This window comes from Vitis riparia, chromosome 12, assembly GCF_004353265.1.
Source record: "Vitis riparia cultivar Riparia Gloire de Montpellier isolate 1030 chromosome 12, EGFV_Vit.rip_1.0, whole genome shotgun sequence".
Lineage (NCBI taxonomy): Eukaryota > Viridiplantae > Streptophyta > Magnoliopsida > Vitales > Vitaceae > Vitis > Vitis riparia.
Genome location: NC_048442.1, coordinates 22,808,226 through 22,827,884, shown reverse-complemented (window position 1 = coordinate 22,827,884; position 19,659 = coordinate 22,808,226). Strand labels below are relative to the sequence as shown.

The 19,659-nt window shown below is 33.7% G+C and overlaps 1 protein-coding gene and 1 long non-coding RNA gene across 2 annotated transcripts; both read left to right on the top strand.

Moving 5' to 3' along the window:
- Nucleotides 1-1,236: 1,236 nt before the first annotated feature.
- On the top strand, nucleotides 1,237-6,038 carry LOC117927129. The gene is made up of 5 exons (XR_004653292.1): nucleotides 1,237-1,375; nucleotides 5,176-5,274; nucleotides 5,568-5,704; nucleotides 5,835-5,921; nucleotides 6,022-6,038. It is a non-coding gene; the product is annotated as an uncharacterized LOC117927129 (long non-coding RNA).
- A 3,782-nt stretch (nucleotides 6,039-9,820) lies between these two features.
- LOC117926120 lies at nucleotides 9,821-11,470 on the top strand. The gene is made up of 2 exons (XM_034845196.1): nucleotides 9,821-10,464; nucleotides 10,564-11,470. Exons 1-2 carry the CDS (start codon nucleotides 9,821-9,823, stop codon nucleotides 11,468-11,470), a joined length of 1,551 nt encoding a protein of 516 aa, XP_034701087.1.
- The last annotated feature ends 8,189 nt before the right edge of the window (nucleotides 11,471-19,659 follow it).

Below are 19,659 nucleotides of genomic sequence, written 5' to 3'. Positions count from 1 at the left end.
AAAATGAAGATTCAAATGCCTACTTAATTTGTTGACATAATGGTATGAATTTGAGCAACTTTAGATGCATGGCGTTTGAAGGAGCTTGGAGGAGATGATGGTTACTTGTTGATTTTTTCTTTTTGGAATTTTAGAAGTTGGTAGTGGCAACAATTCCACAAGGTGGAGTTTTGTTGGTTTTTACTCAATTAGGAGTTTGTTATATTTTATATTCCTTGTCTAACATGGATAATGATTTGATTTTTCTAAGGCTTGAGAGCTTATAAATAAGTCCAAGTTCTTCAACTAAAAAATAGAGTGACTTTAGTCAATCTTTGTGGTTTGAGCCAATCTTAATGGCTTTAGCCAATTTTATATCGAGAAAGCTCTTTACTAAGTAAGATATTCTCAATTTGGTTTTTTTATTTTCCAATATGAAGATTATTAATAGATTGATAATCATTGCCCAAGAATGTAGGTAAGAAATTCTTATCAAACCTCATAAATATTATATCCCCTATTTTATCTCTATTTCTCTTATTATTTTTCTTTATATTATGAGTTAATTTAATTTACAGTTTACTATATATGTTTGGTGCTATTAGAAACATATAAATAAACATAAAAATCTATAATATATAGTATATATAGTCACATTAGAAATCGAGTATAATCAAATCTTGCTAATTTCAAGTCTCATCAATCCATTTATTTTTATTTATTTATATTTTTTTATTGTCTTTTAAAAAAAAAGTAAAGGTGTTCAATTTTTTAAGCATTAGCTAATCAGGCTTATACATCATGTGAACAATATTTATTATTTTCTTTAGTTGTTGAATTTTATTTCATAATTTATTGAACCATATTTATTTCTTTTTGTTGACTTGTTGTATTTAACTTATTATTGGACACCCTTATATAGAATTGAATCTCAACTAATGACAGGTTTATTTATTTATTTTATTGATTTCGTGGTAATCAAGCAATTTGACTCTATTTAGCTTGAGTTTGAGTAGATTTTAATTAGGTAGAAGTAAATTTAGGGTAAATTGAAAAACTTGACATAGATTTGGTGGAGGAGATGATGGTTAGCTTACTTGTCATGGTGTAACTTTTTTTTTGGTTTTTACTCAATTAAGAATTTGTTATATTTTAGAATACTTGTCCCACATCGATAATGATTTGGTTTTGTTAGCAGTCAAGGGCTTATAAATAAGTCCAAGTCATTCAGCCAAAAATAAAGTGGCTTGAGTCAATCTTTGTGGTTTGGGTCAATCTTAGTGGCTTTAGCCAAATTTGTGTGGAGAAAGCTCTTCACCAAGTAAGCTCTTAGTTTGATTTTGTAATTTTCTAATATGAAGATTAGTAGATTGATCAGCATTGTCGGAAGATGTAGGTAAGACATGTCCCATTTTTTATCTTTATTTCTCTTGTTATTTTTTATTATATCATGAGCTAGTTTAATTTGCATTTTATTGTATATAGTTGCTATTAGAATTGTGTGGGATTAAGCTAAAGCACAATGGTGTGTAGATATGACAATATTTCACTTTGAATACTATATGTGTGTATGTGTATCCAAGTCATTTTGGTCACAAAATAAAAAAAAAAAACTAGATTTAGTTGGATTTGAATTAGTGATGACATACATAGAAATCTATTATTTATAATAAATATAATCATATTAGAAATCAAATATAATCAAATGTTGCTAATTTATTAAGTTTCAGATGCACATTTTATTTTATTTTATTTTTAAAAGTAAAGATGTTCACCTTTTTAACCATTAGCTAATCGTTCTTATGTATCATGTAAACAATAAATGTAAATTTTATTTTCTTTAGTTTATGAGTTGTATTTCATAATTTATTAAATGATATTTATTTCTTTTTGTTGACTTGTCATATATAATTTATTATTGGAAACTCTTATCTAGTATTGGATCTTAACTAAAGATATCTTTTGTCTTGATTTCATGGTAACAAGATAATCTCACTCTTATTAGCTTGGGTTTGAATAGTTTTAATAAAGTAGGAGTAAATTTAGGATCAATTGAAAAACTTGACATAAATTTGGCCGCTAGGATGTTAGCCATCTAACCCTAGCTTACTCTATACTATAGTTTTGTCTTAGTTCTCTTAAGAATAGCTCTAATTTTGGATTTAAATGGAAGTTAAAGTAAAAAAATAAAGCCATAATTTTCAAAGGAGAACGTTGGTACTATAAGACTTTCATAAAACATTAAATAGTTTTATATGCTTTTTGTTTGAAGTCATAAGCTATTTAATTGGTCAAAGCAGGAACAATTTTTTTTTTTTTTTTTTTTTAAGTTTTTTGTTTCTTAGAATTGAATTCAAATAGGGTTTTACCATAAGCTCTAAATATGTTTTTTTTTTTTTTTTGCTTTTCCACTGTTGCTGCCTACATTAATAATACTAATGTTGTCATTCCTAACAAAATCACATCAACATTTTTTCATATCTTTATCTCTAAGCAACCTTTGCTCATCTATCCAAAAATTCACCATTAAAATCCTTTGTCATAGCCACCCACAACCCCATGTTTATCTAACATCTCATCACAATCATTATTAACCATTATAATATTCACCAACCTCTTTCCATCACAACTAACCATCACCTCATTTACCACCATTTGCTTTTTTTTTTTTTCTTTTTTTCTTTTTCACCAATTGAACAATATTATTATTTTTAGTTACTATCATTTACATCATTTCTGTGTCTGGTGACCATTATCCTCACCTTTGAGCCAACCCTTTTGCAATCCACTCACTAGCAAACTATATCTTTGTGATATATTTCTAGAGATCAATCACTTATTAGTTAATGGGATTATTATCAAGGTAACCCTATTGAACAAAACAAGTTCATGTTCATTGTCGTCTTTTTGTGATTTCAATTTTTTTCATTTGGTATTTCCTTTATTTAATTATTGAAAAAAAAATCATGTGAATGTTTTCATGATTTTGGAATTGAATTTCCTTCTTGTTATTTTTTCTTTGTTGGGATATTGAGAAATTTAGTACTTGATTTGTAATTGCTCCTTCTTCATATTTTAGGTTTTTTATTTTCTTTATTTATTTGCTAAGTAGTGCATGTGGAAAAGATTGGATTTCATTAATTTTATTGATGGGTTAGAAAATATTTGTATGCTTCATGCCAACTTTAGTGAGAATGTTGGGTATACAATTTTCCTTTAGGGTTGAGCTTGGAAGAAAGGTATCCTTGATCTCAACTTTGAGAGTTATAATGGTATGGTGGAATAACATAGAAAAAATTAACTATTTTAAGCAATCTTTTGTTAGTAGAAGACAAAGAACAAAAAGAAAAATCTCAATAGAGATAGAAACTTGTTCCTATTTAGAGTTAAGTTGATTTTCCCTAGTTTGGAGATTTGACTTTTAAATATTCCTATGATTTAAATTTTATGAGAAGAGAAAGCAATTACAGATGAGGGAAGTATAGATGACAATTGGTCATGCTATTTTGTGTTTTTGTCATGTGTTGAGATAAATAATATTAAAAATTTACTCAATTTGAACAAAACCAATTTAACCCTTATGTTAGGAGATGAATTAAGATGAAGACAACATGTTTGTTATACAAGCAATATGATGCAACCTATATAACTTTAATAAATGGTTAGATTTGATTATGTATAGACTAACACCGCTAATCCATTAACATGACTATAACTTATTAAGCTTGTAAATATGATTTTAACTTATTTTACTTGTTTAAGATTCTAAATATATCTATCTATCTATCTATCTATATATATATATATATATATATATATATATATATATTATTTTGGTTAATTTAAGACTCTAATTTTTAATTTTATGTTTAGATCTTAACTAATCTAGCTATTTTATTTTTAAATTTGAATATGTTTGCAAGATGGAAGATAAAGTAAACCTTTAGCCTTTAGTTTTTCTTATAAAATATTTTGAAATTTACGGTTTTTAAATTTACTTTAATTGGTTTAATTATTTAAATTTTGAGTAAATAAGGATGCTTATAAGCCAAAAATTATCATTTATTCTTATAACTTGTTTAAATAGATAAAATTTAACAAATTTTTATAGATTAAAGATACCTTAAATGAATTGGGTCGTAATTGTGTCTTTATGACTTGTTAGTGATTAAACTCTCTAAGAGGGTTGAATGATTTTCTCCTCATGTATAAATTACTTCTTGAAGTGTCCTTTAAGAATTGCATGATTTTAGACTCTTTGGGGGCAAACTTCCAAATTTTAGGTCTCTCATTGACAATAAATTTTTTGTCTTCTATCCTAATGCTTTACTTTCTTTTTCCCATCATCACCTACTTTCTTTTGATTGAAGCATGTATTTTTCATAAAAAAAATGTTTTCAAGTATAAGTCATCTTTGAATACAAAATATCATTCTTTGAAATTATGTAGATTCCTCTTAAAGTTGAGGAAATCTTTTGTATATTTATATTTATTTTACACTTTCATATTTTTTTTTGGCAATTTTATTCATTTTTAGTTAAATGTAAAAATAAATAAAATTTAGAGGCGTATGCCCTATCCCTTGAAATTAGGGCATGTTATTGTGAGAGTAAATTGACTTTTCTTATATTGACCTTTGAATACATTGAGTTTAATCAAACATGAATAATTAAGGTGAAGATAATATACTTGTCTTGGTATTCAAAAATTAAAATGCTTATCTAGGTTTAAGCTAAATTGATACTAATTTTTAGTGCATATGCAATTGATTAAAAAAAAAGGCACTGACATTAATTTGATATAAAAGTTATAAGATTTTCTCTAAGAAAAATACTTCTCCCTTAGGTTTTAACACTTACTATATAAAATAATTTATCATAATACAAGGTTGAGGCAAACTTAACTTCTTTGTTGCCATTTGATATTGAAATGTCGTATATTTCTTATATCTTTAAAATCATTTTTTACAAAGAAATTTTTTTACAAGGCATAGAGAATGCTTCCATTCTAGATGCAATTTAATGAATAGGAAGTCAAATACATGATGGAATTTGTACTAGTTACTATTTTATATTGTTATGGTTAGTGTCTAACATGTCTAGATTTATGTTTCGTTTTTTTTTTGGTATCTACTATATTAGCATAGGATTTCTTATCAAATAATTTACTTTTGTTGGTTTTCTATGGATTTCTAAGGTTCCTTGAAGAAGAATATATGCTTCCCTTGAAATTAGTATGTATAGTGATGAAGAAATGAGAGTTTTGGATCGAATCAAAGATTTAGCAGAAATTAAGGTGTGTATATTTTTTTATCTTCGAGCTATTAAATTTCATCATTGTTTTGAAATGTTTTGTACATATTACCACTTAAAAGTTGTAGAAAATAAGAAAAGGACAAAATAAAAAATAAAATAAAAAATTGTACAATCAATATTTGGAGAAGTTGGCTTAGAATTGTATTTCATAATGCATTTATCCATCGAAATTTTCACTATATGCTTTCTTCCTTTTTTTTCTTTAAATATTTGCTCATATGGCATAAAACCATGTATCAACAAACTATTGATCTTTTTGTCAACTTACTACAGTTTAGAGTAATTAGTACTTGGCATCTACTACATGGATGCCTAGTAACTGGGATGAAAATGACTTTGATGAAGAAGAGGACAAAAAAGAAGATAACCATGAAGAAATGCATCTCAATGTGGAGAACATATGTTATAAGGTAGTACCATCGGAAACTTAAAATAAAAAAAGTTACTTGGCCATATATTCTCTATCCTTTTTATGTAAACTAGTACTAAGTAACAGTTTTGGACTTTGAAATCACCAACACTTGAGGATCATATTGACAGGGTTACCACAAAATTGAGTAAGGAAGCTGTAATGGCAAAGCTGAAGTAAAGGAAGTATAGTTCCTTCATCATAGTTGTATTTGTCAAGTAAGAAACACTAGTTCCTCTAATAGCTAAATTAAACTTAATTTATCTTGTCTAGTTTTGTATTTAATTTATTTTTTTAAAATTTCAAACTCAATTGCAGGTGGAGTATGCATTAGACAAAAATAAAAAGAAGCAAGGGAAAAAGAAAAAACTCAAATGCCTTCTACAATGGCTTGTCTTGGGGAACTTATCCCTCATAAGCATAGTCACGTGGCTTCCATAATTGAGAGAGACATCATCGACTTCCTAGTTTTCTTGCCACTTTGTCATTCATTTCTTCTATGTGAATTTAACTTTAGTGGCTTGCGAAAACACAAGGAAGTGTTGTAATAGTAGTTTAACAGACTACGTTGGAATTTGTTTTTTTAACTTTTTACTAAAAGTAATTTGCTTTCAAATTTCAAATTATTTGTTTCTTTACTTTTTGTGGACTTATTACTTATTTCTTAAATTTTTTTATTGAACAGAAAAAATCAAAATATTTGAATTTTTTTAATGCTAAAAGTAACATATTGATTTTTTTCTTTCTTTATAATAAAATATTAAAAAAACAAATAACTTAATAATTAATATTGAGTACTATGTAGTTTTAAGTTCAATTTAGAATCAAATAAAAAAAAAATAAAAAATACACCACCTATGTTTTTTAAGCTTTGTTATTTGAAAAGTTCATCGTTGGAGAGCTAAATATATAAAATAAACTACTATTCTTATCAAATTATTGAAGTTTTGCTTCTTCAGTGGGGTCTCCAAAGGGCGTTCAAATACTCTTTGCATTATGAAAAATTAAGGAACCCGTTAATGAAAAAAATGTTTTTCTCTAAGAAAACCTATTTTCAATAATTTTTTCCTATATATATACAATGTACTATGAAGCTTTTGATTATGAAAAAACGAATACAAGAACATAATAGAGTTTTGTTATTTTTTTAATAATAAAACATTTTTTATTTTGAATAGAGAGCTTATTATTAATTTTGTTTGATATGTGTTATCTTATTTCCTATTCCTCTTCTTGGGCATGAGAACGAGTAGAGCTTTGTGCCTATGGAGACTACATTGAATGGCCCTCAAATTAGTGGGAGAGTCTAGCTACAAATATCTTCTTAAAGCTTCTTCATGGATGGACCTCTAAGCCTTAAAACCTACAAAAATCATAAAGAAAGAAGAAAAAAGTCTAACCTAAAACAAAATTTTTCTAAAGGAAAAGAAGCACCAAAAAAACAAAGATGCCCTAGTGAGTTGTAAAATGAGGGTTTTACTATCCTCTAAACAGTCAAAGATGAAAATGTTGCGATATATCATGTCTCGGCAACCTCCAACATGATACATGCAAGAAAAATATAGGAGGCATGATATTTCCATAAAATCGACATTTTTTTTGCCAATGTATTGGTGATATGTTGATATTTTCACGATATTTTGGTTTGTGTATTGATATTTTAGTGCCACATCATCCATTTCTTTCTTTTTAAAAAAAAAAAATAATAATCTTGCAATGGGCCCAATCTCCAACCCAACCCACATTCTCGTGCCAACCAACCCAAGCCAACCTATCACGCTTTGCACGCTTGGGAATCTCCTGAGACTCTTGTGGTTAAATACACCTTTTTTATGTCATCAGTTGTCAATGTGGTATTGCAGGGATTGCATTTTAAAAAGGTAATGTAAATGTGAAGAGAATTGGAACGCTCATAGAAAAAAACCCACTACCAACATACTAACCATGCTTAACAATATAAATTGAACATATTTTTATATGTACATTATCAGTATTAAATATATAAACCATATATTATAAAAATATTATAAGTTAATTAATTTTGATTATACAAATTATCATAATTTCTCTTATATCATTAAATACATCAAAATTAGATGAATATGCATAAACTATGTTTTCAAGTTATAAACATTATATCACAACTTATATTATAAGTATATCAATTTTTTTGGAACTTTTCACAATATTTCAATGAGTTTTGATCAATTTTTGATTTATTGATATTTTATATTAAAATATATCTTTGATATTTCATATCAAAATATATCTTTGATATATTCGTAAAATCAAAGTACCGATATATCCGTTATTACTGATATTTTCATTATTGCAAATAGTATCTTAGAAGAAATGGTGACATGACATAATCATAGTTGGTCAAACAACCACTAAACATAGAAGGATAACTTGAATTCGCACTCCTACGCCATACACTAGGGGTATGGGTTGGTGTAACAAGTAGAGAAGAGTTGCAGAAAGAGGGTTAGTCATAGGGAGTGCCTTGTACTAGGGCTGCATATTGGTAGAGTTGATTTCTAGGAGCTTCTCAATTGGAAATGAAGCTTTGGAGTGTGAATAAATCAGGATTCTTTCCACAGAGGTGTGGACTAGTGGACTTCTCGGTTGTCTGTTGTTCCTTTGTCTTTCCCGTCGTGGCTATCATACCTCGATCATCTCCAGTTGAGTGTCTTGGTTTCCAATCTGCTGGTTTGCCATAAATCTTTCAGCAGTGGTCCTTTGTATGCCCTAGTTTGCGATAATGGTTGCACCAAGGTGTGTTATTCCTCCTTTGCTAATAGTTGTTGGCTGTTGTTTGACTGGAATTCTAAACATTTTATGGACTAGGAGTTGTAGGGACTCCTCCCCTTGATGACACGTGGCGCACATCGCTATCCGGAGCAACTCCATCCGGACTCCCCAAGAGGACACGTGGCGCGCTCCCCTATCCGGACTCCCTCAGGGAGGAGCACACGGCACTCGCAAACATCATGTCCGGACGATAGCATATCCTATCCGGATATTCTGTCCGGATCATTGACTGAAGTAAGCAAGCCTTGCTGAGTCATCCCCGACAGCCTGCCACAGCCCACGTTCCGTCGCCTGCAGAGCGAAAGGACAGGAGCGATGACAAGTCGCCTCCCACGATCTCTGACAGCCATCTGTAGGGTGATAATGACCCTGCCATCACCTAGAAGCATCATGACGAACCAAAAAGTCTTCCTACCATTAAAGAGGGAGACAAAGCTTCTGACACTATATAAAAGGGCCTTCACACAAGGAGGAAGGTAAGCTGGCTATTTCTGATAAAAAAGCCAATATCTTAATCTCTTGAACCATGACTAACAAAACCATCGGAGGGTGTGTCCGGACATCCTGTCCGGACATCTTTTGTAGGGTCGACTGAGCCAGAACTCAATTTTGGTTGAAAGCGTGCGTCCACTTGGCAGCAACGTGGATCACTAGGACGCAAGGCATCAACATTGGCGCCGTCTGTGGGAATCCTCTGATTCAATCGACGGCAAAGATGTCCACACCTTCCAGAAGCCGTTCGTCGGCTAGAGGAGACGAAGATTATTTCGAATGGCGCCAAGCCATCGAAAGAAGACAGTTGGAAAGCGAGCGACAAATGCAGGCTTTCCTCTAGGAAACTGCGAGACTGAGAGAAGAGAACGCTGTGTTACGCATCCAGGCTTCCTCGACGGGGCCTTCTCGCGGTCAGCGCTCAAGAGGCCAGGGAGCAAACTCAAGGCCTGACCCAGAGTCAATATACCCTGGGACAGCAGGAGCCATCCCTGAAACACGCAACGTTAGGCCACAAGAGCGACACACGCCCATGCATTAAGCTCCCCAAGAGGAAAGTTTAGACTCTACTCGTCTTTCAGCAAAGAGACAACGCGACAAAAGACCCCAGTTGTCAGACGCGATGTGCGCGAGGCTAGGCCCACAGGAGCCTGGCAGGCCAAGGCCGCCAGCAGCCACAACCTGGGGAGCGCAACCTGACCCTCTGGTCACTCCCATGGTGTAGAACGTTCCCTCGCACCAAGCGGTACGACAAGCTGGGAGAAACCTCCCAAACGAGCCACCCACTAGCTCCATCAGCAAAAGGCTGGACGACATGCTCTTCACGCCTTTTTGCTCTCATATTGTTCATTACGACCCCCAAAGGGGATTCCTCGTGCCTAAATTTTCCACGTATGATGGGTCCAGCGACCCCTTCGACCGCATCATGCATTATCGACAACTCATGACTCTCGATATAGGAAACGACGCTCTGCTATGCAAAGTATTCCCTGCCAGCCTACAAGGGCAGACCCTCTCATGGTTTCACCGCCTACCTCCCAACTCTATTGATAATTTCAGAGACCTGTCGGAAGCTTTCGTGGGACAATACTTATGCTCTGCTCGGCACAAACAGAACATCAGCACTCTACAAAACATAAAAATACAGGAGAATGAGTCTTTAAGAGAGTTCGTGAAGCGGTTTGGTCAAGCCGTGTTACAAGTAGAAGCTTCCAGCATGGATGCTATCCTTCAGATCTTCAAGCGAAGCATTTGTCCGGGCACCCCATTCTTCGAATCGCTCGCTAAGAAGCCTCCTACGACAATAGACGACCTGTTCCGGCGCGCAAACAAATACTCAATGCTGGAAGACGACGTGCGCGCAGCCACCCAACAAATCTTGGTTGTCGGCCAGGCATCCAGAAGTGGTGCGGAAAGAAATTCCAAAATTCCGGACCGGCCATGTCCGTCCGGTCGAAGGTAGGAAAAGCCAAGCCGCTTAGAACTGCCGCCCCTCACACCCCTTTCCATATCCTATGAAAAACTACTCCTTATGATTCAAGACTTGTCCGACTTCAGGTGGCCCGGACCCCTCAGAGCGGACCCATCCAAAAGGGATCATAGAAAGAAATGTGCCTACCATAAGGAGCATGGTCACACAATAGAGACGTGCAGGAGCCTCCATTACTTGGTCGAAAAGCTCATAAGGGCGGGACATTTGAAGCAGTACCTCCGCTCAGATGCTAGAGCTAGGGACATTTCCCGAAATCACAACTCAGGGACCTCCAGGATCCCAACCGCCCCAAAAGCCGTTATAAACTATATCCACGGAGGACCATTGGATGAGGAATACGTCTCCAAACGAAAGAGACAGAGGCTGTTGCGGGCAGCATTGGTGCGGGAGCGCGTCAACTCCATACAGCCTGGGATGACTGGTGGGGGCCCCCAGCCCATAGACGGGACAATCATTTTCCCCCCAGTAGACCCCACACGGATATTACAACCGCACCGCGATGCCCTCATACTGTCCCTGGGGATAGGAGACTTCGACGTGAGACGCATCCTAGTTGACCCGGGCAGCTCGTCTGATCTTTTACAAGCGTCGGTAATTAGCCACATGGGACGTGATCTAACAGGCCTAGTAAACCCTAGGCGAATCTTGTCCGGATTCAACGGAGCAACGACTACCTCATTGGGAGATATTATACTGCCGGTCCAAGCTGGCCCAGTCACTCTCAACGTACAATTTTTGGTGGTACAAGATTTATCACCCTTCAATGTCATCTTGGGACGCACATGGCTACACTACATAAAAGTCATCCCCTCTACGTATCATCAAATGGTGAGCTTTCTCACTGAAGATGGGCAAATCGACCTATACGACAACCAGTTAGTCGCTCGCCAATGCTACCAGATAGCGAGAAAAGTAGGAACCAGTCAGGAGGATAAACCCCTCCTTGAGTCCACCCATGCACTGGACCAATAACAATTATTGAGTCCGACAGACAAAGATCCCCCGACCGCGGACCCCTTGCGGACGATTCAGATTTCGGAAGAAAGTACTCACCTTACATTTATTAGTTTCCTCTTGACGCCAGAAGAGACACGGAACATCCAAGACGCCCTCTGACAAAGCCATGGTGCCTTCGCATGGGCGCACTCTGATATGAAGGGAATTCACCCCTCCATTGTCTCTCATAGACTCAACGTCTTGCCAACAGCAAAGCCTGTCCGGCAGAGGGTTAGGCGTTTTCACTCAGACAGGCAAAAGATTATCAGGGATGAGATTGACAAATTGTTGGAAGCCGGATTCATTAGAGAGGTGGAATATTCGGATTGGTTGGCAAATGTGGTAGTGGTCCCCAAAAAGGAAGGCAAATGGCGGGTGTGCGTCGATTACACCAACCTCAATAATGTGTGCCCAAAAGACAATTTCCCTCTGCCACGGATAGACCAAATTGTAGACTCCACTGCTGGACAAGGAATGCTCTCCTTCTTGGATGCCTTCTCCGGGTACCACCAAATCCCCATGGCCCTGACCGATGAAGAAAAAACAACCTTTATAACGCTACATGGTCTTTATTGCTACAAAGTCATGCCATTCGGACTCAAGAACGCTGGCGCCACCTATCAGAGACTGATGACGAAAATCTTCAAACCTCTAGTCGGCCACATAGTGGAGGTATATATTGACGATATTGTAGTTAAAAGCAAAACCCGAGAGGAGCATGCCCTCCACTTGCAAAAAGTCTTCCACCTCTTAAGGAGGTATGACATGAAATTGAATCCATCCAAATGCGCTTTTGGCGTAAGTGCTAGCAAATTCCTGGGATTTATGGTCAGCCAAATGGGGATAGAGGTCAGCCCGGATCAGGTTAAGGCAGTCATGGAGACACCACCCCCCAGGAGCAAAAATGAGTTACAACGCCTTACAGGCAAGCTCGTCGTGCTAGAACGCTTTATAGCCCGCTTCACTGATGAATTGCGACCCTTCTTCTTGGCAATACGAAAAGTCGGCGCGAACGGGTGGACGGATAGCTGCCAAAGCGCTTTCAAAAAAATCAAACACTATCTCAGGCGACCACCCATTCTAACCAACCCCCTCCCTTGAGAAAAATTGTATATGTATCTGGCTGTATCAGAATGGGCAATTAACGCTGTTCTATTCCGCTGCCCCTCGCACAAGGAGCAGAAACCTATTTACTACGTCAGCAGAGTGTTGGCGGACATAGAAACAAGGTATTCAAAGATGAAGCTAACAACTTTGACCCTTCGAAGTGCCGCCAAAAAGCTCCTCCCTTACTTCCAAGCCCACCTGGTGGTCGTGCTAACCAACCAGCCCCTTCGCAACATCCTGCACAAGCCGGACCTAACTGGAAGAATGCTTCAATGGGCCATAGAGTTGAGCGAATATGGAATTGAATTCCAACCCCGGTTGTCCATGAAGGGGCAGGTAATGGCTGACTTTATGCTAGAATACTCCCCAAGACACGCCCAACACAAGGAGCCACGCAAAGGACAGTGGTGGACTTTGTGGCTTGATGGGGCTTCCCGGTCATCAGGATCCGGAGTAGGACTCCTGCTGCAATCCCCAACAGGAAAACAGCTGGAGCAAGCTATCCGACTAGGATTCCCCGCGTCTAACAATGAAGCTGAGTATGAGGCCATCCTATCCGAGTTGGACCTCGCTCTAGCTCTATCCTTCTCCAGGCTCCGGGTCTATAGTGATTCCCAACTCGTGGTAAGGCACGTCTAGAAGGAATACGAAGCTAAGGATGAGCGCATGACGCGATATCTGACTAAAGTAAGGGACACCTTACAACGGTTCACCGAATGGACGATCGAAAAAATTAAACGAACTGAAAATGGACGTGCCGACGCCCTGGCAGGCATAACCGTTTCCCTCCCCATCAAAGAAGCCATACTATTGCCTATACATGTGCAAACCAACCCCTCCGTCGCGGAAGCCTCTACTTACAATACCATTGAGGCAAGCCAAGCAGACGACCAAGAGTAGACGGAAGACATTATAAGGTATCTCTGGACAGACACTTTGCCCGAAGAGCCCAAGCAGGCACACAAGACCTAGGTATAAGCAGCCAGTTTCATCCTGATCGGGGAGCACTTGTACATGCGGTCTTTTACATGCCCCTACCTCAGGTGCCTAAACCACTCAGAGGCCCTGTATGTCTTGGCTGAGTTACATGAGGAGGTGTGTGGAAACCATTCTGGAGGCCGATCTTTAGCGTACCAGGCCCATTTGCAAGAGTATTATTGGCCCACGATGAAAAATGATGCGGCAACCTATGTAAAAAAATGTGATAAGTGTCAAAGGCATGCCCCTATACCACATGTGACATCGGAGACGTTAAAACCAATTTCAGGCCCCTGGCCCTTCGCGCAGTGGGGCATGGACATGGTAGGACCCCTACCAGCTGCAGCTGCCTAGAAGAAATTCCTACTTGTTGCCACGGATTACTTCAGTAAATGGGTGGAGGTTGAAGCATACGCCAACATCAAGGACAAAGATGTCACCAAGTTCGTATGGAAGAACATCATCTGCCGCTTTGGAATCCCTCAAACCATTATAGCTGATAACAACCCACAGTTCGATAGCATCACTTTCTGGAATTTCTGTTTGGAACTGAATATCCGGAATTTATACTCCACACCGCGCTATCCTCAAAGCAACGGGCAAGCGGAGGCCACAAACAAAACCCTAATAACTGCCTTAAAAAAGAGGCTTGAGCAAGCCAAAGGGAAGTGGGTAGAAGAGCTACCCGGCGTCCTATGGGCTTATCGAACCACACCCGGACGGCCGATAGGGAATACTCCCTTCGCCCTCGCATACGGTATTTTAAAAATCTCTTTTTATTTTAAAAATGTTTTTTATTTTATTTTTTTATAATAATTTATTGTCACTTATTTTGTTTTATTTTAAAAGATAAAATTAAAACCCTAATATTTGAGAAAAAATACGAAAAAAAGAAAATATAGAGGAAAAATAGAATGAAAGAAAGAGTAATGGAAAATAAAAAAAAAATTAAAATCAATAAATTATTTTTATATTATACTTTAAAGGAAGGTCACTTATTTAATTCTTCTATATAAAAAGTAAATAATTTAGAAATATATTAGTTTCTTACTAATTTTAATTATATTTAACTTTCTTTTGTATTTCTTTTTTATAGTAAAACCAGTTATGTGAATATCATTTTTCTTAACACTTTTTTCTTTCTTTGATATTTTCCAAGAACCAAACATGACTTAAATGATTCCTAAAAGGAAAAATAAGGTACTGATTTAGGATGAAATTACGTATTGGAAAGATACAAGAACACTGATTTAAGAAGAGTCTTATCAACTTAATAATACCATAATAACATATATCAACTCATATTTATTGTGCTATGATAATACAAAATCGATCCGGGGTATGTGGATAGTATGTTGTCTTCAAATGGTTCGACATTACTGTTACTTTTGAATCAATTAAATGGGAGGGAGGGTACCTTAGAGAGGGGAGGGCCCTATCAACTTAATAATAATATAATAACATATATCAACTTATATTTATTGTCTTATGATAATACAAGATCTATTACTCTTGGATCAATCAAGGGGAGAGGGAAGTGGTGTCTAGATCTTTTTATGGAAAGAAAACCAATCAGTGTGTGGATAGTATGATGTAGGTGGTTGGATGTTGTTCTATCTTCACTTGTGGAACATACTATTGCTAATAGCGTAAGTCTACCTCATATTTATTGTCCTATTATCAACCCACATATTTCATCCACACCCTTAAGTAATAACTAAATCTCTTTTTATTTTAAAAATGTTTTTTATTTTATTTTTGATAATAATTTCTCATTACTTATTTTGTTTTATTTTAAAAGGTAAAATTAAAACCTTAAGATTTGAGGAAAAATATGAAAAAAAAAAATATAGAGGAAAAATAGAATGAAAGAAAAAATATTGGAAATTTTTTTTTAAATCAATAAATTATTTTTATATTATACTTTAAAGGCATGTCACTTATTTAATTCTTCTACATAAAAAGTAAATAATTTAAAAATATATTAGTTTATTGCTAATTTTAATTATATTTAACTTTCTTTTGTATTTTTTTTCTTTTTATAGTAAAACCAGTTATGTGAATATAATTTTTCTTAACATTTTTTTCTTTCTTTGATATTTTCCAAGAACCAAACATGACTTAAATGATTCCTAAAAGGAAAAATAAGGTAATAATTTATGATGAAATTACTTATTGGAAAGATACAAGAACACTAATTTAAGCCCAAATTAAATTCAATTTCTTCTAATGATTTAAGAGAAAGATGATATTCAATTAACTAACTAGTGATTTCCTTATAAAAAATTGTATCTTTCCAATAAGAATATAAGAACATATCTCAACTTGTATTTATAATCGTATGATAATATAATATGGACTTGGGGTATGTGGATAGTATGTTGTCTTCGAGTAGTTTGACGATGTTGATATTACTTTTGAATCAATTGGTTGGGAGGAATGAGGGTCCCCCTTGAGAAGGAAGAGTCTTATCAACTTAATAATACAATAATAACATATATCAACTCATATTTATTGTTCTATGATAATACAAAATCGACTCGGGGTATGTGGATAGTATGTTATCTTTGAATGGTTCAACATTGCTGTTACTTTTGAATCAATTAAATGAGAGAGAGGTTCCCTTAGAGTGGGGAGGGTTTTATCAACTTAATAATAATATAATAACATATATCAACTTATGTTTATTGTCCTATGATAATACAAGATTTATTACTCTTGGATCAATCAAGGGGAGAGGAGAATGGTGTCTAGATCTTCTTATGGAAAGGGAACCAATCAGTGTGTGTGGATAGTATGATGTAGGTGGTTGGATGTTGTTCTATCTTCACTTTTGGAACATACTATTGCTAATAGCATAAGTCTACCTAACATTTGTTATCCTATTATCAACTCACATTTTTCATCCACACCCCTAAGAAATAACTAAATTTCTTTTTACTTTTAAAATGCTTTTTATTTTATTTTTTATAATAATTTCTCATCACTTATTTTGTTTTATTTTAAAAAGTAAAATTAAAACCTTAAGATTTGAGGAAAAATAGAATGAAAGAAAAAGTATTAGAAAATAAAAAATAAATTTAAAATCAATAAATTATTTTTATATTATACTTTAAAGGCATGTCACTTATTTAATTCTTCTACATAAAAAGTAAATAATTTAAAAATATATTAGTTTATTGCTAATTTTAATTATATTTAACTTTCTTTTGTATTTTTTTTCTTTTTATAGTAAAACCAGTTATGTGAATATAATTTTTCTTAACATTTTTTTCTTTCTTTGATATTTTCCAAGAACCAAACATGACTTAAATGATTCCTAAAAGGAAAAATAAGGTAATAATTTAAGATGAAATTACTTATTGGAAAGATACAAGAACACTAATTTAAGCCCAAATTAAATTCAGTTTCTTCTAATGATTTAAGAGAAAGATGATATTCAATTAACTAACTAGTGATTTCCTTATAAAAAATTGTATCTTTCCAATAAGAATATAAGAACATATCTCAACTTGTATTTATAATCGTATGATAATATAATATGGACTTGGGGTATGTGGATAGTATGTTGTCTTCGAGTAGTTTGACGATGTTGATATTACTTTTGAATCAATTGGTTGGGAGGAATGAGGGTCCCCCTTGAGAAGGAAGAGTCTTATCAACTTAATAATACAATAATAACATATATCAACTCATATTTATTGTTCTATGATAATACAAAATCGACTCGGGGTATGTGGATAGTATGTTATCTTTGAATGGTTCAACATTGCTGTTACTTTTGAATCAATTAAATGGGAGAGAGGTTCCCTTAGAGTGGGGAGGGTTCTATCAACTTAATAATAATATAATAACATATATCAACTTATGTTTATTGTCCTATGATAATACAAGATTTATTACTCTTGGATCAATCAAGGGGAGAGGGGAATGGTGTCTAGATCTTCTTATGGAAAGGGAACCAATCAGTGTGTGTGGATAGTATGATGTAGGTGGTTGGATGTTGTTCTATCTTCACTTTTGGAACATACTATTGCTAATAGCATAAGTCTACCTAACATTTATTATCCTATTATCAACTCACATTTTTCATCCACACCCCTAAGTAATAACTAAATCTCTTTTTACTTTTAAAATGCTTTTTATTTTATTTTTTTTATAATAATTTCTCATCACTTATTTTGTTTTATTTTAAAAAGTAAAATTAAAACCTTAAGATTTGAGGTAAAATATGAAAAAAAGAAAATATAGAGGAAAAATATAATGAAAGAAAAAGTATTAGAAAATAAAAAATAAATTTAAAATCAATAAATTATTTTTATATTATACTTTAAAGGCATGTCACTTATTTAATTCTTCTACATAAAAATTAAATAATTTAAAAATATGCTAGTTTCTTACTTATTTTAAATATATTTAACTTTCTTTTGTATTTTTTTTTTATAGTAAAACGATTTATGAGAATATCATTTTTCTTAACACTTTTTTCTTTCGTTGATATTTTCCAAGAACCAAACATGACTTAAATGATTCCTAAAATGAAAAATAAGGTAATGATTTAGGTTGTAATTACGTATTGGAAAGATACAAGAACACTGATTTAAGCCCAAATTAAATTCAATTTCTACTAATAATTTAAGAGAAAGATGATATTCAATTAATTAACTTGTGAATTCCTTATCAAAAATTGTATCTTTCCAATAAAAACATAAGAACATATATCAACTAGTATTTATTATCGTATGATAATATACGATCAACTTGGGATATGTGGATAGTATGTTGATCTTCGAGTGATTTGACGGTGTTCATGTTACTTTTGAATCTATTCAATGGGAGGACGGAGGGTCCCTTAGAGAGGGAAGAGTCTTATCAACTTAATAATACCATAATAACATATATCAACTCATATTTATTGTTCTATGATAAAACAAAATCGACTCAGGGTATGGTGATAATATGTTGTCATCGAATGGTTCAACATTATTATTACTTTTGAATCAATTAAATGGGAGGAAGGGTCCCTTAGAGAGGGGAGTGTCCTATCAACTTAATAATAATATAATAACCTATATCAACTTATATTTATTGTCTTATGATAATACAAGATCTATTACTCTTGGATCAATCAAGGGGGATCGAGGGGAGTGGTGTTTAGATATTCTTATGGAAAGGAACCATTCAGTGTGTGTGGATAGTATGATGTAGGTGGTTGGATTTTATTTGATCTTTACTTGTGGAACATGCTATTGCTAATAGCATAGGTCTATCTCACATTTATTGTCGTATTATCAATCCACATTTTTCATCCACATCCCTAAGTAATAACTAAATCTCTTTTTATTTTAAAAATGATTTTTATTTTATTTTTAATAATAATTTCTCATCACTTATTTTGTTTTATTTTAAAAGGTAAATTAAAACCCTAAGATTTGAGGAAAAATATGAAAAAAAAATAGAGAGGAAAAATAGAATGAAAGAAAAAGTAATGGAAAATAAAAAATAAATTTAAAATCAATAAATTAATTTTATATTATATTTTAAATGCATGTCACTTATTTAATTCTTCTACATAAAAATTAAATAATTTAAAATATATTAGTTTCTTACTAATTTTAAGTATATTTAACTTTCATTTGTATTTTTTTTTTATAGTAAAACGAGTTATGAGAATATCATTTTTCTTAACACTTTTTTCTTTCTTTGATATTTTTCAAAATAGTTTAGAAACTTACATATGAGATTATTACATATATCAAGTTATATACAAATAAAGGGTAGAAAATTGGATTTGATGAATGGTGATTTTTTAAGAATATATATATATATATATATATATATATATAAAAGGAATCATTTATTTTATCACAATAAACCTAATTAAGCAGTATTTAGTCATAAAAAATTTGTGAAATAAATTATAACCTTGTGTTCTATTTAGAAAATAAGTAGTAATTTTCACTTAAAAAAAAAAAAAGAAAAGAAAAAGGAAGTGAGACCACAGAATTGAAGTGTCACACCACAGAATTGAATTAGATGCACATTTATTGTCGAATATGGTGTCACTGAATGCATGTACA